The sequence below is a fragment of the Orycteropus afer genome, unplaced genomic scaffold, assembly GCF_000298275.1.
Source record: "Orycteropus afer afer isolate SDZICR_OR568_19922 unplaced genomic scaffold, OryAfe1.0 scaffold00250, whole genome shotgun sequence".
Classification (NCBI taxonomy): Eukaryota; Metazoa; Chordata; class Mammalia; order Tubulidentata; family Orycteropodidae; genus Orycteropus; species Orycteropus afer.
Genome location: NW_006921837.1, coordinates 3,116,834 through 3,129,104, shown reverse-complemented (window position 1 = coordinate 3,129,104; position 12,271 = coordinate 3,116,834). Strand labels below are relative to the sequence as shown.

General features: G+C 48.4%; 1 protein-coding gene across 1 annotated transcript in view; it reads left to right on the top strand.

The window, feature by feature from the left end:
• GASK1A (golgi associated kinase 1A) overlaps positions 1-11,145 on the top strand; it is a 70,094-nt gene extending 58,949 nt beyond the window's left edge. The window contains exons 3-5 of the mRNA XM_007949705.2: positions 7,983-8,105; positions 10,196-10,299; positions 10,935-11,145. Of these exons, the coding sequence (XP_007947896.2) occupies positions 7,983-8,105; positions 10,196-10,299; positions 10,935-11,145 (438 nt within the window). The remainder of the gene's footprint in view (positions 1-7,982; positions 8,106-10,195; positions 10,300-10,934) is intronic.
• Positions 11,146-12,271: the final 1,126 nt, after the last annotated feature.

Genomic DNA, 12,271 nt, shown 5'->3' with positions numbered 1-12,271 from the left:
GTGAATTCTTTGACAACCTCAATCTTCTCTCCATTTATTGTGATGCTGCTCATTGGTCCAGTTCCATATGTATTAAGGCCTATTTCTAGACTCTTGTGTGTTCCAAGGGTCTACTTTTATGCCAGAATCACACATTTTAATTATTGAGATTTTTATATTACATTAACAACTGGGTATGGTTTGCTTCTTTCTCATTGCTCTTTTTAAGAATTTTCTGAATACTCTTGCATACTTTTTTTTCACATGAAATTTAGAGTTAGCTTGTTATTTCCTCCCCCTCCAAATCCTTTTGGGATTTTATTGGAATCAAATTAAACTTTTGTGGACTAATGTGGAGAGAATTTATATCCTAAAGTACAGAGTCATTCTAGCCAAGAATAAGATACGTTTGTCTATTTATTAATGTTCAAGCATCTTAGAATTTTCTTTAGCTGAATCTTCACTTTCATATTAGGTTACTCTTGGGTATTTCAGCTTTCGTGGCCATTCAAAATGGGATCTCTTCTTCCATTATCCGTTCTGGCTAGTAGCACCTTAGGTCTCTAGATGGTGCGATAGTAAAGCGCCCAACTAACTGAAAGATTGGCGGTTTGAAACCCTCCCTTCCACAAAAGGTGCTTCAAAAGACAGCCTTGATGACCCGCTTCTGAAAGGTCACAGCCTTGAAAACCTATGGAAGTTAGTTCTACTGTGCACACGTGGTCACCGCGAGAAAGCAACCTTCAGGGCAACTAACAATATCCAAAACAGCTGCTTCTGGCCTGTACTAAGGCTGTTCTACTTCTGTGTGTAAATTTTGTTACTGCTGCCTTACTAAATTTGTATTGCTTCTAACAGTTGCTCAGTTTGTTCTCTTGGGCTTTTCAGCTATACTGTTATTTAATCTGTAATGAACATCACTTTGCCTTCTCATTTCCTCTTCTTTCTCTTGTCTCATTACATTGGCTGGTGCCTCCAAACCAGTGTTAAATACTAAAGGGATGATGGGTATCTTGGGACTATCTCTAATATTTCACCATTAAACATCATGCTGGCCTGAAGATATGATATGGAAGTAGTCATTATTCCTGCTTTATTAAAAGATCTTAATGTCAGGAATGTATAAAATGTGTAATTTTATCAAATGCCTTTTGTCCTTGGAGGTGATCACACTATTTACCCCTGTGATGTATTAATATGGGGAAAGGGTTCTAATCTTGTTCTGCTTCTGGGTTGGACCCTACTTTACAGTGGTGGATGCATCTTTTAATGTGTGGCTGATTTGTGTGTTCTGTGCAAAATGAAAGTGGCCTACAGATGTCTTTTATAATAAGCTCTGTTGTTGTTAGGTGCCACTGATTCGATTTTGACTCATAATGGACCCCATGTGACAGAGCAGAACTATCCCATAGGGTTTTCCAGGCTACAGTCTTTACGGGAGCAGATTGCCAAGTCTTTCTCCCATGGAACCACTGAGCCGGTTCAGACTGCCAGCCTTTCGGTTAGCAGCTGAGCGTTTAACTGTTGCACCACCAGGGCTCCTAAGTAAGCTTTAGTTGTTCTCAACCTATTTCCTCAACTCCAGCAGTTGATCTGTTCAGGCCTCAGGCTTGGGCAGATGAAGAGATCCAGATGATCCCAGCTAGTAGCCTCCTGAGAAGGTTGCCCTTTGTGGGCCACGGGGGAGCACTGCAGGGTGGGTCCTCATAGGGGAGGGTTAATCAGTGCCAAGCAACTCACTCCTTCCCACACTCTGACCTCCCCAAAGCAAGTCAGTCGGTGTGGGCCCATCCTGCTGCCCTCCAAGGAGAGAGATGCAGGGGTGGGGGGAGGGGACTCCACTCCCTTTTGCCTGCAGCCACTCTGTGACTCTGCCCCCTGCCGGCAGCCTGCTCTAGTCTGTTGTTGTTATGTGCCGTCGTTGAGTCGGCCCCGACTCATAGCGACCCCTCCTTGGGTTTCCGAGGCAGTATCACTACGGAAGTAGGATTGCCCAACCTTCCTTCCGAGGAGTGGCTGGTGGGTTTGAACCACCAGCCGTCTGGTTAGCAGGCAAGTGTCTTAGCCACTATGCTACCAGAGCTCCCCCCTGCCCTAGTCTAGAGCCATCCTTTTCATCCAGAAGGATGCAGGCCTGTTGACTGCTCTGGGTTGGGGTAAGGTCCCTGCACTGGGGTTAAGGGCCACGGGGGACAGCAGGTGGATTTCCTGGAATCCATCAGACTTAGATCAGGCACTTGGTACCTGTCTGAGGAACTTGTTTTGGTCCAGAAGCCTGGTGGGTCTAGTTACAGGATATAGGACACCTTTCCCCTTTAGCTGGGCCTATGGTCCCCTCCTCCACTGACCTCCTTGGCAGACTTCAGTGGCTTGTCCCACCCATATGTTCTGTTTGGGGGGTGACAGAGCCAAGCATTCCCCTGAAGCCTTCTGGTGTTGGCATCCTGGACAGGAAGTAGTCACAGTCCTCAGCGGAAGACCCCAATATATCCTTCCTCCTGTCAGCCAGTCTAAGGAGCTCTGGAGGTGTAGCGGATAAGGCATTTGGCTACTAACCAGAAGGTCAGTGGTTCAAACCCACCAGTTGCTCCATGGAAGGAAGACAGGGCAGTCTACTTCTGTAAAGATTTACAGCCTCAGAAACCCAATGGGGGTTGCTATGAGTTGGAATCAACTCGATGGCAGTGAGTTTCGTTTTTTTTATTGTTGTTCAGCCACTCACTCACTCCATTTATTCATTAAAAAACATTTCAACCAAGTCTCTAGGTTTTCTGAACATGTGCTGGGTGCTGGGGGTCAGATTGGACCAAGTTTTCTTCTTTGCCAACAAGGAGTTTGTATTCTCTGAAGCCAAAGGTTTCATACTTGCTAAACAGTCTGGCTTAGTGGTTGAGAGCCAGACTGCTAGAGTTCAAATACAGGTACCACCATTTCCTAGCTATATGCCCTGGGGCACATTACTTGGCCTCATTGACTCAAGTTTCCTCATCTTTGAAATGGGATAATCATGGCATCTAGCTATTGGCTGTTGGGGGAGTAAAATGACTTTTAACATGTAAAACACTCCAAGTGGTGCCTGGTACAGAATAAGGGCTTTACAACTTTAATTTTAAAATAAGCAAAAACCTCATTTCAGTGTCGTGATTATGCAGTATTGCTAGATTGGATCAGAGAAGCAAAACTGCAAAGGATTGCCTTTTTTTTTTTTTTTTTTTCTCAGCAGCTTCTCATTTTTCCAAAAAGGGGAAAAAGAATCAAATTCTGAAAGGATATGGGAATGAACTTAAGCTTGATCCTGTTTGGCTGCTAGCATGCTGTGGTTTCAACTGCATTTCTCTTCAGTGGAAAAAAAAAAATAACTGGACAGCGTGGCAAAATGATCAAACTAGCAACTGCACCCGGCCAGGCCCATCCTGATAAACATCCAGATGGGTGGAGGTTTTGGGAAGCTAGCACTGCACGAATCCTGTGGGCCAACACTCCTTTTACCTTCCTCTAGAAAGAAATGCTGCTCCAAGGTGGAATCTTCTGTACAAGCAGCCTGGAGACAGTGTCAGGGAGGGTTTGGTGGAGGATGGTGGTCATGCTGGCTGTGCATCTGACATAAAGCAAACATTTCACCTTGCTAGATCTGCCCCGGAGTCCCTGGGTGGGGCAAATGGTTAATGTGCTTGACTGCTAACTAAAAGGTTGTAGGTTTGAGTCCACCCAGAAAAAGTGAAAGAAGAAAGGTCTGTGATCTACTTCTGGAAAATCAGCCTTGAAAACTCTATAAAGCACAGTTGTACTTTAACACATATGGGGTCACCATGAGTCATGGTCAGACTGGTTTCAGAATGGCCCTGGCATTTACTCTCCCAAAGAAAACACAACAGGTAAGTTTGTGTCTCACAATTATGTCTGTGCTCCAGAAAGTAGGCCTGCATATAGAAGAGAGTCTCGACCATCAAAACACTTTATGTCAGACCTTTGTCCAGGCCATTAGCCATGGGGTAAGCTGGAACAGGGCCAAGGCTTCCTAGGAGGGAATCCCTAAGATCAATCTTTGCTTCTGTCTGTCAGGGCCAGAGACAACTCCATGACAGCCCCTTCCCTGCTTCATAGATCGCCATCCTGTGTGGTCCTCAGAGCAGCCCCACAGGGATGTCATTGCCCAGTTTTGTGGATAAGAAACCAGAGGTTTAGTGGGGTGAAATATGTCCCTCAGGCCACACCTATAAGACAGAGTGGGACCAGGACTTATTCCCAGATCTGTCTGGGCTCCAAACCAGGGGTCAGTAAACCAAACCATGGCCCACAGTGCAGGCCAAATCCTCCCCTCTACTTGTTTTTTGCTTGGCCCATGAGCTGAGAATGATTTTTGCATTCTTGTTATGGTTGGAAAGAAAAATATTTTGTGACATATGAAATTTTGTGAAATTTAAATTTCAGTGTGCATAAATAAAGTTTCATTGGAACACAGCCACACCCATTTGTTTCCATATTGTCTATAATGTATTCACGTCATACACGGTATGGCGACAAAGCTAAGCAAACAGAGACCTTACAGGTTATGAAGCGTAAAATACTTACCATCTGGGCTGAGCATCTATAGAAAATGTTTGCTGACCTCTGCACTAAACCACTGTGGAAAGCCTGGAGCTGGATGACCCTGCTGAGCTTGGACGACAGTATGACGAACTATGGGTGATGTGGTACTAGCTTTATCAAACCAAAACCAGTTGCAGTCAAGTTGATTCCAACTCACAGTGTCCCTGTAGCGGAGAGTGGAATTGCCCCATAGGGTTTCCAAGGAGCTCTTGGTGGCATAGTGCCTAAGGCATTTGACTGCCAACCAGAAGGCTGGAGGTTCAAACCCATCAGCCACTCCTTGGAAAGAAGGTTGGGCAATCTACTTCGGTAGTGATACCATCTTGGAAACCCAAGGAGGGGTTGCTATGAGTCAGATCCAACTTGACGGCAGTGAGTTTGGGGTTTTTTTTAGGAATCCTTATGGAAGCAGACTGCCTCATCTTTCTCCTGCAGAGCAGCTGGTTCAAACTCAACCTTTTGGTTAGCAGCCAAGCACTTTAACCACTGCACCACCAGGGGTCCTTGACACTAGCTTTTAAACCAAACTCACTGCCTTCAAGTTGATTCTGACTCATAGCAACCCTCTTTGGGTTTCCGAGGTGGTTAATCTTTATGGAAGTAGATTGCAGTCTTCCTTCTGCAGAGTGGCTGGTAGGTTTGAACTGCCAACCTTCTGGTTAGTAGTCAAATGCCTTAGGCACTACACCACCAGAGCTCCTTTGATACTAGCTTTAAACCAAGCCAAACTCACTGCCATGGAGTCGGGTCCAACTCATAGCAACCCTTCCTTTGGTTTCCAAGGCAATACCACTACAGAAGTAGATTGCCCAATTTTCCTTCCAAGGTGTGGCTGGTGGGTTTTAACCACCAGCCTTCTGGTTAGCAGTCAAATGCCTTAGGTACTATGCCACCAGAGCTCCCAATACTAGCTTTAGGTGGACTTAAAACCAACTGAATGACTGAGGGCTCCAGTAGCATGCTGCAGGGCTCTGTCCCCAGCTGTCCTGGTTGACGTCTTTATCAGTAGCTTGAACGAGGACATGGGGGCTGGAGTAGATTCAGCAGGTTGCCTGGTTCCTTCCTAGGAGAGCCCTGATTTGATTCAACTTCCACCCATTCCTGACTTCAGAGGTTACAGGTCCAGGGCTCCTAACTTCAGGTGATCAATGTGCATCACCATCTACCAGAGGCCTCTATTTGTCCAGGGATGAGCCTGTGTCCTGATTTGGTTCAGTGAGGCTGAAGTTGCAGACTTCTGTGGTTGGCAAAGAGGTTCCCTCTCTCTGTTTTCCTGTCTCTCTGTTCCTCTCTTTTTTGTCCTCTCCTCCTCTTTCTCTCCTACTGGACATGAACAAGGAAAGTGGTCACTTGTAGGCTCCTTGAGACCACACTGGGATGTTGTCAGCATTGTGGGTGGTGAAGTGGAGAGCAGAAAGAAACCTGTATGAGTTGCTGACTCTGCACAGCCTGCTCTGCCTTGAGCCTTCATGCTGTAGATGACCTTAATTGTCCTTATAACCAAACCAGTTGTTGTCCAGTTGATTCTGACTCATGGTGGCCCCATGGGTGTCAGAGTAGAATTGTGTTCCACAGGGGTTTCTTTCTTTTTTAAAAAATTTTTATTGTGATTTGGGTGAAAGTTTACAGAGCAAATTCACTTTCCATACAGAAGCTCACATACACTTTGTCTCATGACATTGACTGCAATTTCCCACAATGCAACAGCTCCCTTCCCACTTCCTCCTGATAGTTACCTCTTCCCTGTGTCCATCCTTCCATGGACTCCTGCCCCATGAGCTGTCTCCCTGTGCTTAAACAGCCCTTCTTTCTCCCATGATTGTTCTCTGCAAGGAGTGTATCTACCTCAGGTAAATGTTCAGCTCATATGCCTGTCTTTTGTTTGGCTGGACATCACAGGAGTGGGTTCGATTCCTGAAGGGCAGCTAGGGGCCATAGTCTCAGGGGTTCCACCAGGCTTTATCAGACCAGCAAACCTGGTTGCTTTTTTTTTTCTTTTTTAAATGATTTTGAGTTTTGTTCCATATTTTTCTCCCACTGTATCCATGATCCCCTACAGAAATCCCCCTCCAAGTGGTTGACAGTGGTAGCCAGACACTGTCTAGTTCTTCTGGTCTCACAGTTGTATAGGTTGAGGATCACATAGTATGCCAGTCCCTTGAACTAATTGTTACCACATGTCTTTGGTTTTCTTCATTCTTCTTTGCTGTGGACAAAGAGAGACCCATTGTTGCATCTAGATGGTCACTTGCAAGCTTTTAAGATCCCAGTTGGTACTTGCCAAAGTAGGATATGGAACAATGTTTCTATGTAGTACATTATTACCAGTTGAGCTTGATGCCCCCTGCGACCATGGTCCAACTTCTTTCTCCCTCTCGTCCACAGGGTTTTCTGTGGCTGGTTTTTGGGAAGTAGATCACTAGGACTTTCTTCCCAGGCACGTCTGAGAAAACATGAACCTCCAACCTTTTGGTTATTAGCACCTGAGCACATAACCACCGCAGCCCTCCACCAGGGACTCTGGAAGTGTTATTATAGGAATCCTTTGATCCATTTTAAAACATCGTGTGTGTGAACTCAGCATTGGGGGGAAGGGTGGCACACGCCTCAGAATGGACTCCTTACACCTGAGAATTCTTCTTCAGGTCCTCCAATAAGAGTATAAGGAGGCTGTAACTGGCATGTGCTCCTCTTTTCCTGATGCTGTTCCTGATTTTCAGGCCCACTGCAGGGTGAAAGAGCTGTCCATCCAAGAACTGTCTGTTGTTGTTGTTGTTATGTGCCATCGAGTCGGCCCCGACTCATAGCAACCCCTCCTTGGGTTTCTGAGGCAGTATCACTACGGAAGTAGATTGGCCAACCTTCCTTCCGAGGAGTGGCTGGTGGGTTTGCACCGCCAGCCTTCTGGTTAGCAGTCAAGTCCCTTAGGCACTATGCTACCAGAGCTCTAGACAATTGTAAAGGGGCTTCTTATTTCTGAAGGGAGGAATACCTGATACAGCGTTTGCTCCTATAGAAAAAGTAGAGTCCTGTGCGGATGTACCCAGGCAGAGAGACAAGTGGTTGGCATCTGGAGGCCCAGGAGCCCCAGGCCAGGGCTCAGCAGCAGTAGCATAGATTACACCCAGGCAGCGGGCACTGGTCAGAGATCCATGCTGGTCTGAGAGGGCAGCTGCTGGTGTGCAGGGAGGGCTGGCCAGAGGAGCAAAGCAGAGCTCATTACTAGCTAGAGGCCAGCAAGAGTGCTGACCGGCACAGAGCCACTAAGGACCGTCCCAGCCCCTAAGTCCCCCCAAGTGGGTGGAAGTGTGGCTCTGATGGTGTGTGGAACAGCAGGTCAGGCAGTCCTGGCACAGGGCTTGGTGGAGGCAGGCACCCTGCCATACCCCTTCAGAGGCTGGGTGTCCCCACAGGTCCATGACCGCCTGGATCGCTACTGCTGCGGCTTTGAGCCTGAGCCCTCAGACCCCTGCGTGGAGGAGAGGCTCCGGGAGAAGTGCCGGAACCCTGCCGAGCTGCGACTGGTCCACATCCTGGTACGATTCCTCCTCGAGGCCCTTGTGAGCCCAGGCCAGGGCTTCCTGTCTCCTTCAGAAGCTTCGGTTACTGAGTTCCAGAGATCATCGGGGGCTGTGATTTCCCAATCCTGTTCTTCTTGGCAGTGGAGCCCTCTCTTTGAGTAAATGTTTCCACTTTACGAAACTGACAAAAGCGGAGCTTTGAGAATGCAGTAGAGGTGAGACCAAGGATGGGGGCCTGGAGCCCAGTTTTTACTATCTCCACACTGCCTGTGGCCCCAAGAGATTCCAGGGAACCCCTAGGGCTCCAGGAATCAAAGTTTGAGAACTGTTTATCTAGGAATTTGTGGTCTGGGGGGTAGGGGGAGTTCCCAAGGCCAGGTGGCTGGTTGGTGGCAGCAACAGGGTTCCAACCCAAGTCCCTGATGGCTCCCAGGCCAGTGCTGATTAGAGAAACTCAGTAACTCTGCCTCCTGTTAGAACTAGAGAGCAGGGTGGGAAGCAAAGTGCCAAGGCTGTCAGAGAAGGGCCGGTGTGGCCAAATAGGCTCTTCTGTATAAACAGCGAGGTGCTACTCCTGGGAAGGCCTTTGACACCTTACTCCTCAGTAAGGCCTAGTGACCTGCAGCCTCACTTGGCCGGCCGCTTTTGAAGGGTGGCTGTCAGCATGTGCCAGGGCTGAGCTTCCGGGGGGCCACACTCACCGTAGAGGCCAGGGCTGCCATGTGGAGCCACTGGGTGGGAAGACTCCATCATCTTCATGGCTTTTCCCTAATGAAAGGAAAATATCCCTGGGAGAGGTGAGTACAGTGGACACTTACCCCCTGCCGGGCAGCCATTTAACAGATCCTTCAGGACAGCAGTTTTCAGAGGAAACAGTTACCAGGCTTTGAAAACAAAAATGTGATCTCTGATGTATGGAGGGAATTGAGGAAAGAGAAGAGGCAGAGAGAGGGGAATCTGGGGTCCTGGAGACAATCTCATAATTTAAACCTAGGCCACTGGAGAAGATTATGAGAAATTACCATGGAATTGTGGCTAATAGGTGGGAATGATGAGCGAGCACATGGAATTGGGGCTGAAAGAGAAGGTCTCAGTTGTTCAGCCACACTTCTTATCCTTTTAAGGTCATGAAAGAATTCTCCATTGCTGATGTTAGTTTTGAAAAGGTTTAGCAGAAGCCAAACTCTCCTCCTGTTGTTGTTGTTGTTTGCCGTTGAGTCAGCCCCGACTCATAGCGACCCCTCCTTGGGTTTCCAAGCCCAACCTTCCTTCCGAGGAGTGGCTGGTGGGTTTGAACCACCAGCCTCTGGTGAGCATTAGGCACTATGCTACCAGAGCTTCTTCTCCACCTGTAGAAACGGTATAGTCGGTGCTGCCAGAGGATAAAGGACATTGGTGTGTTAGATGCTCGGGGGAATGCCCGGGTGTGCAGGCACAAGGGGCACCCGGGGGTGAGTGTGTGTGTGTGTATGTGTAAGAGTGTGCATGTGTCTGTGTGTGTGCATGTGAGTATAGGCGCATGTGTGTGAACGTGTGTGTGAGCATGTGTGTGTGTGAGCATGTGTGTGACTGAGCATATGTGTGTGGGTGTGCACATGTGAGCATGTGTGTGTGTAAGTATGTGCATGTGTGATATACCATGAACCCAGATGGCCCTGATGAGTACATTACTCTGCACTTGCAGCCTCTTCAGCCACCTGGTGTGGGAAACTGAGAGGTGACTCTCTTGTCTGTAGTAACCAACTCAGGAATCAATCCCTCCCTCTGAACTGCAGCTTAGCAGGATGGTGCTGTGGCTTAGAGCTATGTGTTCAGGTTTGAAACCAGCCCAGCTACTTATTAGCTGGGTGATCTTGTGCCTCCATTCCTAGAAAATGGAGTAATACTAGTGCCACCTCTTAAGGATGCTGGGAGGATTCATTGAAAAGATGTCTGGAAGCACTTTGCATAGTGCCTGGCATACAGTAAGTGTGGACGTTGCAGGGTGTAGCAGGATGGATTGAGGGTCTGACAGCTCAGGGTCCCCAAAACACTCAGCCCTCCTGGAATCCTTAAGCACTGACTCTGCTTTACCCGCCTTGTCTTGTTCATCTTCTTTCCCTGAGGTCCGGAGCAGTGATCCGTCTCAGCTAGTCTACATCGATAATGCTGGAAACCTTCAGCACCCGGAGGACAAGCTGAACTTTCGGCTGCTGGAGGGCATAGATGGGTGAGGTTCAAAGGCACAGAACCAAGGGTTGGGTAGAGTTCATTATGCCATGAACTGAGGATAATGGGCTTGCTGCAGGCTGTAGGGCCTTGAACCATGGCTCCTGAGAGGTTCACAGTCCATCAGATGGAAGCTGTCAGAGCTGAGTTTTAGGAGGGGGATGCAGCCGCCAGGCCCTGCGAACCTCCAGACGGAGTGTCCCAGCCTCCACAATGTACAGAGGGCCTCCTGGCCTTGTACAAGGTGTGGTATGAGAAGGCTAGTCCTTCTCTTGCCCTGGGTGGGAGAGCTAGTCTGGGATCCTGCCCTTCCCTGCTCACTCCTGGCAGGCAGCTGGGGCTTTCTGGGGCTCCCGCTGGCCCTGCGTTTGCCATGTAGTAAGCGGGCATTGCATCTGGGCAGTTGACTCCCTCGGCTTCTCTGAGGAGTGGGACCATTCTGAAACTCTGCCCTCTGCTTCCACAGCAGAGTAGGCCAAAGGATATCTGCTAACCAGACAGCCTGGGGGGGAACGTTGAAGGTGACTTTGCCAGGGTTCCCAGCTGTGAAAGTCCAGGCCATCGGCTTTGCCTTTTTCTGAAGTTGAGACTCCTTTTGCTTTTCCCTGTTTCTGGGGCACGGGGCCTTTCCTCCAGGTTTCCTGAGTCTGCGGTGAAGGTCCTTGCATCAGGTTGTCTACAGAATATGCTGCTCAAATCACTGCAGATGGACCCGGTGTTTTGGGAAAGCCAAGGTGGGGCCCAGGGCCTAAAGCAGGTTCTCCAGACCCTGGAGAAGCGAGGACAGGCCCTGCTGGGACATATCCAGAAGCACAACCTGACGCTCTTCAGGGACGAGGACATGTGATTCCCTGCCACTGCCCAGGCACAACCTTGAGTCAATGAGGCCCCAGTCCGATGGCCATGCTTGCTTGGGCTCACCCATCCTAAAGACAAATGGGAGAGGCCAGAAACCAGAGGGCCACCATGGCTGTGACGGGATGTTCCACCTGTCTGGGATGGTGGGGGTGGTTGTGGGTGCTTGGTGTTCAATCTCACTGCACTTCCAAATGGAAATACCTGCCCTTTCTGCCTCCTCAGCTCTGGCTACTTACTCCCTTGCACCAATAAACACATTCAATAATGCTCTGTGAACTGCTCTGGGTACTGTCAAATTGTGCATTCTGCATGCATATGCAGAGCGGAACAACTGTATGCGTGTAGAGGTGTCTGGGTGTGTGTGCATGAACACACACATACATGAGACAAGCATAGTAAGGATCTTCATATGTTTGTATTTGTCATCCAGGACTGCTCTGGTTGAAAGCAGACTTAGGTAGAAGAAATGAAACACTAGTGTTTTGTCTTTGTTGATGCTGTTAGGTGTCACTGAGTTGGTTTTGATTCATAGCAACCCTGTGTGCATCAGAATGAAACACTGGCCATTTGTCTTTATACCAAAAAACCAAACTCACTGCTGTCGAGTCGATTCGACTCATAGTGACTCCTCCTTGGGTTTCTGAGGTGGTATCTCTAGGGCAGTAGATTGCCCAACCTTCCTTCCGAGGAGTGGCTGGTGGGTTTGAACTGCCAGCCTTCTGGTTAGCAGTCAAGTGCCTTAGGCACTATGTCATTTGTCTTTATACTCCTTGAATTTTCAATTCATGCTCAGTTATGTTTTTTGGTTTAAACAGGGGCTGTGTTTTGGCTTCCTGGCATTTTAACCAGAGTTCTGTTGCCACAGATGCTCTGGTCCTTGTCTGTTCCCATAATCCATCTCTTGGCGGTGAGGAAGTATTGGCTCCATTTCTCCCAGTCCAGGAAGCAAAGCACAACCTCTGCAGCAGTCGGCCCAGAATGGTCAGGATTTGGCCAGTGACTGTCAACTTCCCTAATTTTTGCGACCCCCCAACTTAGAACCAGTGAGAGAAAGTCAAATATGCTTCCCTCAACAATTTCACAAGAAACCCTGGTGGTGATTTCAAGGGGGTTCC